General features: G+C 35.0%; 1 protein-coding gene across 2 annotated transcripts in view; it reads left to right on the top strand.

Moving 5' to 3' along the window:
- mcamb (melanoma cell adhesion molecule b) overlaps positions 1-16,582 on the top strand; it is a 41,965-nt gene that overhangs the window by 21,676 nt on the left and 3,707 nt on the right. For both annotated transcript variants that reach the window (XM_067365501.1, XM_067365500.1), the window contains exons 2-13: positions 9,668-9,786; positions 10,823-11,072; positions 11,187-11,257; positions 11,330-11,417; positions 11,506-11,685; positions 11,889-12,016; positions 13,060-13,204; positions 13,309-13,421; positions 14,220-14,361; positions 14,571-14,698; positions 14,879-15,032; positions 15,954-15,995. In XM_067365501.1, coding sequence (XP_067221602.1) covers positions 9,668-9,786; positions 10,823-11,072; positions 11,187-11,257; positions 11,330-11,417; positions 11,506-11,685; positions 11,889-12,016; positions 13,060-13,204; positions 13,309-13,421; positions 14,220-14,361; positions 14,571-14,698; positions 14,879-15,032; positions 15,954-15,995 — 1,560 coding nt within the window. The remainder of the gene's footprint in view (positions 1-9,667; positions 9,787-10,822; positions 11,073-11,186; positions 11,258-11,329; positions 11,418-11,505; positions 11,686-11,888; positions 12,017-13,059; positions 13,205-13,308; positions 13,422-14,219; positions 14,362-14,570; positions 14,699-14,878; positions 15,033-15,953; positions 15,996-16,582) is intronic.

Below are 16,582 nucleotides of genomic sequence, written 5' to 3'. Positions count from 1 at the left end.
TATATTATATATTATATTAATATAAAAATATATATAACTTTTTTCTACATCAATAATAATAAGAAATGATCAAAAAATCAGCATATTAGAATGATTTCTGAAGGATCATCTGACACTGAAGATTTGAGTAATGATCACAGGAAGAAATTACATGTTTAAATATATTAAAACAGAAAAGAGTTATTTAAAATTCTTATAATATTTCACAATATTGCTGTTTTTACTGTATTTTTGATCAAATTAATGCAGCCTTGGCGAGCATAAGATGATATTATGCTATAGCATGTGAGCTGTGATCATTTTCTGTTCAACAAAATGCAGTTTCTTTTATTCTCTAAAGTGTTCGATTATTTCGGCAGTCGTCTTTCTGGGTGGGCAAATGACGCTCTGGTCATTGTGTGGTCTCGCCCCCGCTCATGTTAACCAATTTGTTAGATCAAAGCAGGTGAAATGTCTTATAGTCTTTTCGTGGCAGTGCTGTAAATTTGGCTGTACTGGAGTAAGTAGCTTATAGGCAATCGTTTTAATTGTTACTGTAGCTTTAAGAAAGATTTTCTTGTCATCACAACATTAAATACGCTGCAAACATGCTGTGTGTCAACACAATGTGCACTTTTTAACATAAAAACGTCTTGATCTTCATTTCAAACACTACATTCAAGTCTGTTTTTGATTGTGGACTTCCTTCCATCTTCCTGTAGCCCGTGGGGACCTTTTACAGACTTGCAAGGGATCCATTTGCATCCATGAAGTGAAGGAGGTTGTAAACAGCCACTGGCTCAGGCTTTGAACCCCTTCAGCTATTAGCTAGTGAACAGGGATAGATGTTCCTCAGGGAGCTGATGTTGACAAGGAAAAAGCAGATTCTTCTCATCCTTCATTTATGCAGCTTAATAATTTATGGTGTTTCCTGAAACACCAGTCTCTGCTGATCACAAACATCTAAGAAGCCTTTTACAGCCTGTGTGACCGTCTCCTCCTCAGGCAGACACAACAGCTTACGGTCTTGAGCTAACAGGAATCTACTGTTTGAATCAATGAATCGCTTGGGCTTTACCTTGGCATGAAGACTTTAATGTAAATGTGGAAAAACTTGAAATCACTGTCTGATTCAGATAATGATGTCATGAATCCTCTGATCATCTCCATTTTTAGAGCTTGTAAAATGCCAAACGATGTGACGTTATGCTTTTCTACTGAGGATGGCCTGGCAAGAGCTGATAGTTATTCTTATAATATTGCATTGCTGCATTACAGCAGGCCACCAATACTTGACTCTCCAGTCTCCAGTAGTAAACTGAGGTTTCTGTGTTTAAATAAATGTGGGTATAATAGATCACACAGGGACATACAAAAATGTTTCTGAAAGCTTTTGGCCATTTCTTCAACTATGGGCAGTTTTGGCCCTGTAGACTTTTAGAAAATAAACTTTCTTAAAACACTTTTCACACTCCCACTAGTTTATTTAAAGTGTCCATTAGCAGGATGTCTTTTTTTTCTAAAAAGTAATGAAAATTCCCACCACAGTGTCATTTCCACCATTATGTCATCATTATATGGTGGAAATGATGGTGAGTGAAACAAATTTTTTTTTTTGGAATAAAATGTATTGACAAACGCATGGCATTATAGCTAGCATCTACTGTATTCTGCATAATCCCAATCAGTATTGTCACACTTTTTGCAATGTGAAAATTACAGCTGGAAATGACACATAAAAGAAGTGATATTTACTTTTTTTCTTCACATCTCACCACATATTTCATTTTAAGCTCTTGCTGACATTGTTGTCTCCTTGGGATCAAGTGCACTAACTTTTGAAAGAACCTTTTGAATTTTAGGGGCAAAGTTGTTGGTGGACCAGTCATTTAAAAAAAAAAAAAGATAAACTATTCACATATTAAATACTGGGTGAATGTTATTTCATCAAGTACAACATGTTACAGGATCAACATCTTTGTTTATCCTGAAACAACATTCGGTTACACTTTATTTTAAGGTGACATAGTTACATTGTACTTACTCAAATAAGTATTAACTAACTACATGTACTTACTATAGAGTTACGGTTAGGGTTTGGTTTAGGGTTAGTTACCTGTAATTATATATAATTTATTGTTATTACATAGCAAGTACATGTAGTAGCCTAACGTGTAATAAGTCACCTTAAAATAAAGTGTTACCCAAAATTCCAATCAGCCAATCAGATTTGAGGGACAAGTTTACAGTTTTTGTCAAGTTTAGGCTTACAACCAGGGTTAGGTGCTTCAACAATAGTGTTATTCACTTATCATTTCCCTCTGATTTAAGGGGAATGTTGTGGGTAGTTTAGGTTTTAATGACGTCTTTACTACTTTTCTGGACCTTGAAATTGGTTATGGCGTTGCTGTCAATAGGAAGGTCGGAAAGCTCTCGGATTTCATCAAAAATATCTTAATTTGTGTTCAGAAGATGAACAAAGGTCTTATTGGTGTGGAAAGACATGAGGGTGAGTAATAAATGACAGAATTTTCATTTTTGGGTGAACTAACCCTTTAAGATGGGTGCAGCAGTAAAATCTATACAGAAAAGCATTTGAAAAGTAAGTATTGAAGGCATTATAAAAGCTTGGTTTTAATAAAAGAGTTTTGTTAAAAATCAAACCCTGGGACATAAAAGTGCTTAAAGAAAGAAACACCCATATGTAGAAGGGTGCATTTGTTGGTACTCACTAGGATTCAATGTTTTAAGTAGGCTGATTCAGATGTGTTTTATAACTCAGAGGAACGGTTCTGTAAGTTTTCTTCCGGACAGACCAGTCCTCTCAGCAATCTTCTGTTTAGATAATTCTGGCCTTGTGAGAATATGAGACATCCACTTTTTCTGTCATCACAACATTCCATTTCTGGAGATTAAAAGATGTTTAACTTAACAAAAGTTTCTGTTTTTATCTATTTTATTTTCTATCTCGCATACTTATGTGTCACAAGGTAAATGCCGCTGCTTTGGCACACTGAGAGGCTTGTGAAGCAGAACCCAACATCATGCCAGTTTCTAGTACACCAAAAAAGGAATGGGCCACTCTAGTGCTCCATCACGTCGGGATACCGGCTATCTTTAGAGCTTGATCTACTCAACCAATGAGAGATCTCCATCACATATCCCATTCTTCTCAGAGCAAGTCATCACAATCATTGCAGCATAAATAATGTCCTGCTGCTTGTTCCCATACCCCAGAAATCAGCAGCTATTTTTGCTTTCCCCAAGCATGCAGCAAGCACGATTCGTTCGAGACGTGGGAAAAAGGGACAGAGGGGAAGTGGAGGTCCATGGGAGGATGCTTGGGGAAAAGTCCACAGAGATCATTGCTAATACACTCCAGAGATGAAGTCCATTTTTTGTATGTGTGTTTATGAGCTCAGACAGATGCGTTTTGTAAACCAATCAGGACTAGCATTTGTAAGTGCACCGTTTATCCTTATAAATCTTGGAGGCTGTCGCGAGGGGCGACAGGCTGACGTGCCATGTTGTGGGTCGCTGGTGTGTGTGACACTCTGGGAGTGTGAGACGGAGTTTAACAGCTGCTTTTGTGTGTATTATCTCTCCACTTGAGAGTAATAATAAAACACTTGGTAGAGTACGTATTTCCAAGGTCACATCAGCTCCAGCTTAGTCTCTGTAAGATTTTGGGCATATAAATAGTGATTATGTTCTCATTACTTTAACCTCACCATAAAACTGCTTTAAAGATCTTGAGATAACATAAAAAGCTTTGTATCGCATTTGGCTCAGACTGCTCTTCTTAAGGCTTTCCAACACTCTGTCCATATCATGTACAGGAACTTCACTCTAAACCCATTATAGCCTTTTAAAAAGAGACTCTGAACCTCAGGTCAAGGCAATAATTAGTTGGGAAGCATAGAAGTGCCTGCCGTTTGTGCTTTAATAGGGAGTCCGACTCTTATTCAAAGAACACCTGTCTTTTTAGTCTGATATTTGACTGACAGGTCTATATATACGCCAACAACCTGACATTCATGCTTTTTAAGGCTTTTCCAAAAAAATCTCACCTTTGTTAGGTTAGCCCGAATGATGGAACCATATGAATTCAAACATTCAGAATAGTACACATAATTTGTGTATCTCTAATAAGGCTGCAAGATGTGTCATTTTAGCATCGATATTGCGTTGCACGCTTTTTGTGCTTGGGACGCGTACATGCAAAATTATGCCATGATGTCCGTCTCTGTGAGTATCTTTGTAAACACAGTTGCTTATAGCTTAGGTAATGCAAACAGGTAAATGGATGTGTATCATATTGGGTCCACTTCGGTCTTAAAGTGACAGCAGGCTAATATTCTTGCTTCTTTCTGTCATGAATGTTATCAAACAACAGCATACAAATAGAAAATCACTTTTACAGCTTTAACCCAGATTAATTATATTCAATTTACTATGCAGTATTATTTTATATCTGATTATTCATTTATCCTGAATACATATCTGATAAATATAAAGCACTGTTTATTTCATTTAAATCACCCCAATCATTCTAGAATTATTATTTCCAAATAGAGCTATTCAAGTAATCTGGTGAATTTATTTCATATTGCAATATACATAGCAGAAAAATAAATATCGCAAGGTCAGTTTTTTCCAATATTGTATAGCCCTGATCTCAAATTTTTTAACATTGAAAATATTATGCTAAAAGTGGATGGTGTATTTTTTTTTGTATGTGCATGCTTTTTTGGCTAGATTTTTTTCTGAAAAGTTGCCACTGTGTTGTTTATTAATCAGAAATTTTAATAATAGTGCATTTAAGGTAATATATTTAGCTAAATAATGTTTTTACAGAACACTACTGTCAATATATTTTTCATTTTAATTTATAAAAATATTTTAATAAAAAATATAAAAATGCAGCACTTTTGTTTTGTTTGTCTATTTTCTTAATTGTGAAAATTATCAATTTGTTAAAGTTGATGACCTCAATTGATAAGACATGTTTTTTGATCATTAAACATCAATTAATAGTTTAAACGCAAAACAGAATTTGGCCTTACTTAAAATTGTGAAATGTTTATTAAATCATCAACTAAATTACTGATTTTTTTTGTTTTTTTTGAGGTTGTTAATATGTTGCTATAATTGCATCAGCCTACTTTGAAGTGCTGTATTTTTAGTAATGAATGTCTGTCTTTGGTCCATTGCGTGCAACCTCACTGGCATGATAGGGGACTTTTCATAGTGTCAAACACACCTGATATAGTGCTGATATACATAGATGTGATAAAGTAGGACATGTTAACTAACCCTTGTATTCACCTCATGAAGTGATGTAAAAGGAAATATTCTCTATTATGCAGGCTTGCCGTCGGCAGGTAGTCATTCTCCTGTCTGTTGTCCCATAACACAAGTCATCTCCCTTGGCAGCAGATTCTCAACTAGAACAAGATAATCTGCAGGGCCAAATAAACAACGCTAATAAAACAACTTGTGCAGCATTAGATATTAAACAAACATCTGTGTGATTTGTTAAGAAAACGAAATTCATCAGAGGATGTGGTAGCTTATACTGCAGAGCTGCTGTAGGCCGTCAGCATTTGTTTATGCTGTAACTCTGTGGAACGTCCTATAAATAAAGCATGCGATGATTGATATGGTGTCCCCAGCACTTCACTTCACTATGCAGCTGTGGGAGTTTTTGTATGCTCATGAATAAAATGAGCATAACATTCATCTGAAATCCATAGTTTAAAGACAATTAAAAAACAGGTGCTTTACCCATTAACAATGACCATTTATAGGCTCCAATATGGCTGTACTGAAGCAGAAGGTTGCGTTGATCATTCTAGCATCATGGAATGTGGAGAATTGAATTTTTGGGAGGAAATCACCCCATATTTCCCCCCATTTCTAGGCCTAGTTGTGCTTGGCTGGCCTCAAAGGGTGTCAGGGATTTCTATAAGCTCATTATGAGCGGCTCAAGCTAGAATATGGCATATTTCGGTTTATAAGTGTGCTTCTCATAAATGCTGAACTGTTGAATTGTCACAAAGGTTAGATGAGTTCAAAGATCCCATATAGCACTGGAGTATCATGCACAAAGATGCATCACATTCATATATCAAGAATATTGTGTGCATTTTTCTGATATTCTCGTTATATGACCAGATACACTAATGAATTGAAGAAAACTTAAAGGTACATTTTATAACTTTTGGCCCTCAAGTGGTTAAAAAACAAAACTGCATGTACTTAGTGGAGGAACATTGTTTTATTTGTACTTCGGCTCTGTGTGACTGTGGTTGAACATGATTATCCTACTGCTCATAAAACATTCATTACTAGACTTGAGAGATATAACCAGTTTAGATGGAAAGGATCTCAAGCTGACTAGTTCAAGACGTTATATTGTAGCTATACACATTAATAGACACGGTACTTCCTTGAAAATAACAACCATACAACAACCATAACAAAATGACCCTTCAAAATAAATAATGCTTTGCAATGAACTCTGCCTATGGCAATTTATCTGTTAAAGGGTTAGTTCATCCAAAAATTAAATTTATGTCATTAATTACTCACCCTGATTCATTCCACACCCGTAAGACCTTCGATCATCTTCGGAATACAAATTAAGATATTTTTGATGAAATCTGAGCGGTTTTTATCTCCCATATAGAAAGCAACATAATTACTATCATTGAAGGTCCAGAAAAGTAGTAAAAACATTGTTAAAATAGTCCACGTGACTACAGTGGTTCAACCGTAATGTTATGAAGCAACAAGAATACTTTTTGTGTGCAAAAACAAAACAAAAATAATGGCTTTATTCAACAATATCTTCTCTCCTCTGTCTTTCTGCTACGATGTTTACGCCCAGCGCTTCCAGATTCAGAATGCCGGCTCATTACAAAACTCTCACTTCTCGCCATTTCTGAAAACCCAAGCCAATGTTGATTCTTGTTTTATTATGAGCTCTGAGATTGTCGCCTTCAATTTTTGGCAGCAGACTGTCCTCCGTTTGGCATTTTGTTTTTTGCGAATGTTTGAGATTTAGCTGCTCCATGTCAACCTTTCTTGCTCATTGTGACAACCAACCTGTTGCACTCCCACACCGTACATGCGTCAAAGTAGCCGGAGCAACTTTTCTCATATGACGAGACACGCATGGGTGAGTGACGTGTACGCAGTTTCCCACAAAAACCATCCCGCAGAGGAGAGGAAGGTGGTGACGATTCTCGGGGCCCTCGGCTTTTCTCAACTGGTCAGTAAGGTATTTTGTTAAACAGATTTCCAATCTAGTGAGAACAATGAGGACATGAGCATGTACAATTAAATATACAATATCGACTGTTGTAGATTAAAAAATATCTAATATAACTGCAATTCTATTAAAAATAAAGACTTACTTGTTGTGTATTAGTGTATCTATGTAAATCTACACTTATGTAATTATGCTAATACATTCTTGCATCTGTGACTTCCTGTCAGTAGCTGTAAAGAGACAGAGCAGCTGCTTAATATTAGGCTCATCTGGGAATTACATGACGTCTCACAGCTTTGCTAGGAAACCTTGAGTTGTGTCCTCCTGCTCAAAGTCTTTTGTCTGAATTTTTCCCAGTGCTCTGAGAGGAGAACTTAAATTACTATTGTTCAATATACTAGACTGATGACACAAAACAACCCATCTGCACTCTTGGCTGTGGACAGACAGTGGCTCATGGGCACATTATAAGTTTTTGCTTCCTTTTTTGGCCATTCTTTTCCATGCCTAAAAAGAGTGGCACGCTTAATCAGTCAAACTGCTAAATGTGTATGAGTCTCTTAAACTATAATTGAAGCTTGTTATGTCTGTTCTGCATGGTTGCTGCCGTGGCATCTTGGCAGACTTTCATTTGTCTGCAGATCTTTTTAGCTGGGCAAGATATTGGAGTACACTGTTATTCTTTCTTATCCGTTTCATTTTATCCCGGTAATCTGTAAGGTTGTGTCAAAGGAAATGCAAGTCATTATGTTGCCCAATTCTGGGTGTTTATGCTTATAGATGATTATAGATTTGCATTATAATGATTCAAGGCAGATCTTAAAATAATAAATATAAAATAAATAATAAATAATAAAATAAAAATTGAAATACAGTAACATTTAACAGTGTGGGGTCTGCAAGATTTTGTTTTAGAAAGAAGTCTATGCTCACCAAGGCTACATTTATTTTATGAGAAATACAGTAAAAACTAAAAAAACAAATTCTATGTAATAACACTGTTTTTTATTGTAATATATTTTTTTAAATGTAATTTATTCTTGTGATGGCAAAGCTGAATTTTCAGCATCATTACTCCAGTTTTTAGTGTCACATGATCCTTCAGAAATCATTCTAATATGATGATTTGGTGCTCAAGAAACATTTCTTATTATTATCAATGCTGAAAACAATGTTGAAAACTGCTTCATATTTTTGTGGAATCTGTGATACATTTTTTTTGCAGGATTCTTTGATGAATCAAATGTTCAAAAAAACTGCATTTACATTAATATTTTGAAATTAATATATTTTGTAACTATAAATGTCTTTACTGTCATACTTTATAAATCTTACTGACCTCAAACATTTATGGTAATGTACATACATTAATATTGCAGTGTTCAAAACAGCATGCGTGTTAGTGTGACAGCACAGCTTAGCATGCTAACAAAACAACCACCACTAAAAATATAATATCAAGGATTTAATTTGTTTGAAAAATGAGAGCAGTTGTTAGATCACCACACGAGTCTTCAAAAACTTCAGAAACAAGGCATTATAGATACCTTGGTCCTCCATTTTGTACTCAAACAAGGTGATAGCTACAACAAAGAACGTCGGTCTTGTGCTAATGTCGCTAATGCACAGGAAATGCCTTTGTTGGAAGAAACTAATCAGATTTCTGTAATGTGAAAGCATCCCTCATACTCAATTATCCCCTTGTAGTGCCCACAGGACCACAGAGGCCAGAAACAATATATTTGAAAGGTTACTGAGGAACATTCGTAAAATCAATTGGAGATGCAAGTCTAGATTATACACCTTTTTAAAACCATTAAAACTGTTTTCCTCACAGAACAAACAAACATCATGCCAGAATGACTAGCAGATGAATGTTTTTGTCTTGTAGTGATCATGTTTTTGAGGATGAATAGTTTCAGCCTCCTCATGATTCAGAAAGAACTTTAAGATGCTTTAAGGGAGAGAACAGTTAATTTCTGGCAAACAGTAGGTCACTTATTCTCTAGATAAATCGAGCCTTTCTTCCTCCTGAGGCGTGACATGTGGGAATGCTACACATCAATCTGGACATGGGTGGGCTCAGTGAATTCCACTCATAATATCTTCTCCCTCAAGTGCCTTGCTCCCACTAGATCACGCATTTGACATGGGAACATGAGTGGTGTGGTCCAATCAGAAGTGGTCTTCCCCATGCCCTATTTCCTGTTAAGGAGTCACTGCATTGAAATGATACTCTGAAAGGGCTTAGGGAATAGGGATTACAAAAATGTCTAACAAATAGGCTTTGAGCCTCATTATTTTGTGGACCCTTTTAATCAACATTGTTGCTTTTCTTTAAGATCTGACTTTACTTTATCAATACAAAGTTTGGGCCTGTAGACAAATGTGCGTTTGTTGTTGTTTTTCCAGCATGGGCTGCAGTGGATGTGAGCATGGAAGACAGGGTGGAAGTATCTTTAAAAGACCAGGCTGAGATCCCCTGTATATATACTCTGCAGGAACCAGCCTTGATGATAGTTTGGTTTACGGTGAGAAACAGGCACATTCACATTCACATTTTACTCTAATTTGTTTTACAATTATCAGTTAAATGGTTGAATTTTGATGAAAAAATGTCTGGGTCACATTTCACCCCAAAATTAGAAAATAATACTGATATAATAATAATACTGTAATATATATATATATACACACACTACATTTTGTTTTTAAAGAAGTAAAAAAATATAATAATATTATTAAAATTTAAAATACCAGTTTTAAAATGTAATTGATTCCTGTGATAGTAATACTGAATTTTCTGTATTTCTCCAGTCTTCAGTGTCACATGATCCTTCAGAAATCATTCAAATATGCTGATTTGCTGATCAAGAAACATTTCATATTATTATCAATGTTGAAAACAGTTGTGTTGCTTAATATTTTTGTGGAAACCACGATACTTTATTACAAGATACTTGATAAATGATGAATAGAAAGTTCAAAAGAACAGCATTTATTTGAATTAGAATATACTGGAATATATTTATTCAAATTGCAATTTTGCGGCCACTTTTATCAACTTAATGTGTCCTTGCTGAAGTATTAATTTCTTTAAAAAATTGTACTGACCTCATCTTATTATTGTTAACTCAGTACAATTACTCATGCAATGCATACTTATATTATTGTTTACAAATTAAATATATATATATATATATATATGAATTATTTAAAATAAATAGAAACAAAAAACAAATATTCCAAAAAATAAATTGAGAATGATCTTTTTAATTGAGAATGAGATTTTTTTTTAAATAAGTTTTATTTTCCTAATTCAAATAATAGTTATGCTTATCTTTTTATTAAGCAATTTTTCACACACACACACACACACACACACACACATATATATATATATATATATATATATATATATATATATATATATATATATATATATATATATATATATATATATATATATAAGCAATTTTTTACTCAAATAACCTCAATAGAATATACAAATCTATAGACATACAATAAATGTTGAAATCTGAACATCAGCATTTTGACTTTGTACAGAAATTACCAGGCAAGGACCAAAGCAGGATAAGAATCTACTACTATGATAATCAGACTGAGATCATCGAAGAGGGTAGTGAATATGCAGAGAGGATCAAAGTCAGTCACTCTTATGACCGTCATGATGCTCGCGGAACCGCCATTCTGACCATCGACAAGGTGGAACTGAGTGACCAGAGGGAGTTCATCTGCATGGTGCACAATGTGTTGAAAGAGAGTGGTGAAGGACGCACTCGTCTCCAAGTATTCAGTAAGACAAATGGGCTTGTCCCACCTGATTTAGAAGAGCCTGGCCAGACTGAGGGTTCACCATCATATGCTGCTTGACCTATTTTAACCTTCATCCTAACACTCTGTCTTTTAGAGTCTCCATCTATGCCTGTGATTGAAGGGACATATGGAGGGATTTCTGTTACTGAGAAGATGCCATCAAAGGTAGAGCTCAACAAAACCATCTGCTTATGTACATTTTCATGAACTTTGCATAATTATGGTATTTTTACTCAGGTTGCAAATTGTAAAGTGGACGACGGGTATCCCAGACCCAACATCACATGGTACAAGGACAGATTCCCTCTCCAACCCTCAGATGGTGGTAAATACTGGGCTATTCAGTCAACATTCTCCAAAAACAAAATGTTATTTTATTTGGCAATGACAAAAACCATCTGCATCCCCTTTAGAGGTAAAGATCATGGAGTCACAAACAATCAAAACCAATGGCCTGTTCGCACTTGAGAGTCAACTTTTCATTAAAGTCATTAGGAAAGATGAAGATGCTGTTTTTTACTGTGAGGTCCAATACTTTGTCCCTGGTGCATCAAGAATGGTAGAGTCAAAGTCAATCAAGATAATAGTTTTCTGTAAGTCAACATCCTTTCATCCTATATTTATTTTCAAGAAATAGTGATTAGTTACTCATTCTTATTTCATTCCAAACCTGTATGACTTTCTTTCTCCTGTGGATTGATAGCAGAATTTTCATTTTTGGGTGTACAGTGCTTTGTGCTGCCATCTATTGGATCAACCAAGTGCAATGTCTTACTATTTCATTTAATCATTTCAGATCCTACAACAGAGTTAACAGTGTCCATAAATTCACCGGAAAGGCTTATAAAAGAAGGCGACACTGTGGAGATCCATTGTGAGGGAAATGGAAATCCTCAGCCCCTTCTTACTTTCATACATAAAGGGGTAAGATATAATCAAGCTGTAATCATACATGTTCATTATGTCTGCCTGACTGAATTCATGTTGTTATTATGTTTACGAACCACATAACTTATATTATCTTATAGCTGTATATTACTGTCATCCCAGCTAACAGGGAAAATTCTCAGAACTTAAGCTAACATTCTAGCAAGGCTCGCTCAGTTATAACAATGTTAACAATGTTGTTTATACATTGTTTATGGGACGTTTCTGAAATGTTTTAGTTGGATGTTTTTTTTTTTAATGTTACTACTTGTTAAAAAAAAAGGACATTTTAAATGTGCAGATAACATTCAGAAATAATGTTTACATAACTTAATGGGAACGTTTGCAAAACGTTTCTAGAACACATTTTTGTTAGCTGGGATATGGACATTACTTTGACAATTTCTGGCTGACAACAGAAAACTTCCTACTTGTAATGTTGAAATAAGCATTTTCTGTGAAGCTGCTTTGAAACAATATGTATTGTGAAAAGCGTCATACAAATTAACTTAAATGAACCATGTGAAAATATTCATTGGGTCACTTGCAGTTCTGGGGCCTTGTTTATAAAATATGCGTAAGCACAGATTTGAAATTCTGCTAAAATCTGCGCCACCGTTCACGTTTATAAAAACAGTCTTTGACGTGGAAAAGTGCTTAGTGCCACATCAGGTATTTAGAAAACTAAGCAATTCTTGCCGTTCGTGATTCGGATTTGGACGTTGACCGGTGCTCTTTTATATGTTAATGACATTAACTAGGCTGCATTTACAAGGCAGAGATCTGAGAGCTATGCGCAAATTCAAGATACTGTAATTTGCGATTTATAAATTTCATATCTTGAAGAGAGGCGTACGCATGTTTTTTGTGCGTATGTTCATTCTCTGAATCACATGTACAGTATGCACATTTGAGTAAGAATATCATAAGAAATGATGAAAAGATCAAATGTAGGGTGGTTTCTATGCAACATTTTATAAATGAGGCCCCTGGAGTACATGTACATTAAAGTTTTAATTATTCTCACTTGTCTGTTTCAGGAGCCTGCAGAGAATGCAAATAATGAAATACTGACTCTGAAAGATGTCAAGCGATCGGACAGTGGGAAGTATGAGTGCCATTTACTTGACTTAGAAGGATACAATGAGGATATAGTAGAGAGCTCCATCAATATCACAGTACACTGTAAGAGCACGTTCCTCAGCAGTTCCTGTGCTATGGCAAAGGTTGTTGAGATGATGTCAGCTTTTTTCTCCATGGTGACCAACACGTTTTTTTTTCTTTCTTAGATCTGGACGATATTGTGGTGACACCAGAGGAGACAGATCTGGACCAGGGATATGATCTCACCTTAACCTGCAATGCTTTGTCTTCTTTACCCACAGACACAACATGGTATAAGGTAAAACAATATGGAAAACAAAAACAATGATGACACCACGCTGATCTGTAGTAGTTTATGTTATCACCTTTAAGATGCTCGAAATATACTACCGTTCAAATGTTTGGGGTCATAAAGAAGTCTTCAATACTCTCCAATGCTAAATTTATTTGATAAAAAATACAGTAAATATAGTAATATTGTGAAATACTATTGCAATTTAAAATAACTGTTTTAAAATGTAATTTATGGCAAAAACATTACTCCACATGTTCACATGATCCTTCAGAAATCATTCTGATATGCTGATTTGGTGCTCAAGAAACATTTCTTTTATCAATGTTAAAAACAGTCATGCTCCTTAATATTTTTTAAGAAACCAAGATACATTTTTTTTCATGATTCTTTGACGGATAAATAAGAACAGTTCAAAAGAACAGCATTTATTTCAAATAGAATTGTTTTGTAACAATGTCTTTACAGTCACTTTTGATCAATGTACTGCATCTCTGAATGATTTCTTTGAAAAAAATAAATAATCGTACTGACCCCGAGCTTTTAAAAGTGTAGAATACTGAAATTATTACACTGAGACCTGGATGAAGCCTTTTAAAACTATAAAATAATATATAAAATATATAAAATATAAACCAAGACCACTTTTATGTGTTCTCCAAAGATCTTAAGACACAAGATCAAAATTACAAGATATAAATACTGTAACATCCAGCATGAATGCAATAAATTTTTTTGATAAACAGTGCTCTTGAAATGCTGGAGCTTATAAATGGACTGATTTGATGGTGTATTTCAATGCAGGACGGCATGCTGCTTGAAAAGAGACATGTTTTGGAGTTACGCAATGCCTCATATAGCACCTCTGGGATGTATACGTGTAAAGTGATGGTCCCTTCCCTGCCTGAGCTACAAAAACAGAAGTCTGTGCAAATCAATGTGCGAGGTGAGCCGGTACTGCAGTTTTTTGCCTACTTTGTGAGAACCAAATGTACATACAACGATAGTAAAACCTGAAATCACTTAATGAAAGTCTATGTTTTAGGGATAAACCATTTTCTTAGCTCAGTGTTAAAACGTCACTAGTGTTACAGAAGAACAAACAAAAACAAAAAAGTGTGCTTTCATGACTAATAATGTCTAAACTTGCTTTAGGAAAGCCTGAGATCACAGAGTGGACAGCAGTAAGTCCGATGAATATAGCTGACCATTCTGTTACCCTGACCTGCTCTGCACAAGGATACCCACTCCCCAATATCAGCTTGAGCGCCTTTGAACGACGGGTATCCTTACATCACTCTGATTCTGAACAATCAGGGACATCATCTTTTGCTAGTAACATCAGAATTTAAGTTTCATTGTAAGCTTCATTGCAATTTCATTGTGCATTTGTGAGTTACAATATGCTTAATGGAACTCTGTCAGTTTTATAGACTTGACCAAAAAAAAATATATATATATAGACAAACAAAATTGTCCCTGTGTCGATTGTGAAGAATACGGACACTGTTGTTGTCAGCATGACAGGCTCTGTGAAGGCCACGTCTGAACTCACAGCCAACTGCATAGCCTACAATGAGTTTGGGACAGTTAATGCTTCTCGCAACATTGAAGCAAGTGAGTTTTTGTTTTCGGACAATATTTTATATGTGTATTTTGTTCATGAATACTGTTACCACATATGAAAAACATAGATTTATATTTGTCACACATTAACTTTAGTTCATGCTTTCGTTATCATGGACAAACAATTACAATTGTTGTTCTTTACAGAATTAAAATGTTAAAAATATATTTCTATACAGTAAGGGTTGGTAATAAAAAAAAATAAATAAAAAAAACTTGTCTCTTATGCCCACCAGGGCTGCATTTATATGATCAAAATATTACAATTTAAAATAACCCTTTTCTATTTTAATATACGCATTTTACAATGTAATTTATTCCTGTGATGTCAAAGCTGAATTTTCTAATATGCTGATTGAAACATGTCTTATTATTAATGTGCTGCCTTATAATTTTGTCAAAACTGTTATACGTATTTTTAAGAGGATTCTTTGATGTTCAAAAGAACAGCATTTATTTGAAATAGTTACATCTTCATTGTAACTGTTACTGTAACTTTTGAACAATTTAATGTCCTTGCTTGATAAAAGTATTAATTTATTTATTTTTTTTAAATGTACTGACCCTAAACTTTTGAACAGCAGTATTTGTAGAAATTAACATGAACAATTAGCACTGTTCATTGTTCATGTTAGCTGTTGCATTAACTAATGTTAACATATACAACCTTAATTATGACGTTTTTCGCTCTTGCTTATTATATCATTTATATTTTACTTTTAATATGCAATTAAAATTTTTAGTTCACTCTTAGTTCTTATTGCTTTTAATGTTAAGAATGTATAAAATGTATTAGTATATAAATGAACATAAATCAAGACTAATAAATCTGTAAAAGTATCATACATTTTAGGTTAAGAGTTAAATTATGCTAACAAATACAACCTTATTTATACCATCTTTCTTTTATAGTTCCACGTGTGAAAACGACAACCCAAGCCACCAGCACTGACGGTATGTTTTGGAAGCTTTTTCTATGAATGCAGTGAGTGACTGTTTTTCCAGCAAATCATAGTATGTGTCCAGGCACGAGGCCAACACCAGCCTAACCGCTGTAACAGAACATGTACTCACTTGAGAATTGATGACAGAAAAAGCAGTACCATATATCCATATCCCTATAAACAGTCATCCAAGAGGGCATCTAATGTAGCAATGTACAGTATTTATTCCAGAGGTGCAGTCAAAAGCAGTGTGTGTTTGAACACAGAGCAGATTTACTGTAACAGAAGGTGGCGGTTGACGGTGAAAATGCTCTCATGTGGTCTCTGGACTCATTAGGACAAAGGCAGGCTTCACATCGTAGGCAATGCCTGTGACCTCATGGGACCAGAGCGTTTGGCACCAGGGCAAATGAGGCGAAACAGCCACTCTCTCACTTTGGGATATCAGCTGACATTTGTGTTCCTTATTATGGCGGTCCTCAGAGCCCTTATCTCTGATACTGTTTATGCCTGTAGTCAGGGAAAAAAACAGCTATATGAGCAAAATGATCTTGTCTCCATTTCAGCAGACTCTTCCAGCATCATGTTCCAACCAGA

Source organism: Chanodichthys erythropterus, chromosome 17 (assembly GCF_024489055.1).
Source record: "Chanodichthys erythropterus isolate Z2021 chromosome 17, ASM2448905v1, whole genome shotgun sequence".
Classification (NCBI taxonomy): domain Eukaryota; kingdom Metazoa; phylum Chordata; class Actinopteri; order Cypriniformes; family Xenocyprididae; genus Chanodichthys; species Chanodichthys erythropterus.
Note: the sequence above shows the minus strand (reverse complement) of the source record. Positions and strands in the feature narration are given on the sequence as shown.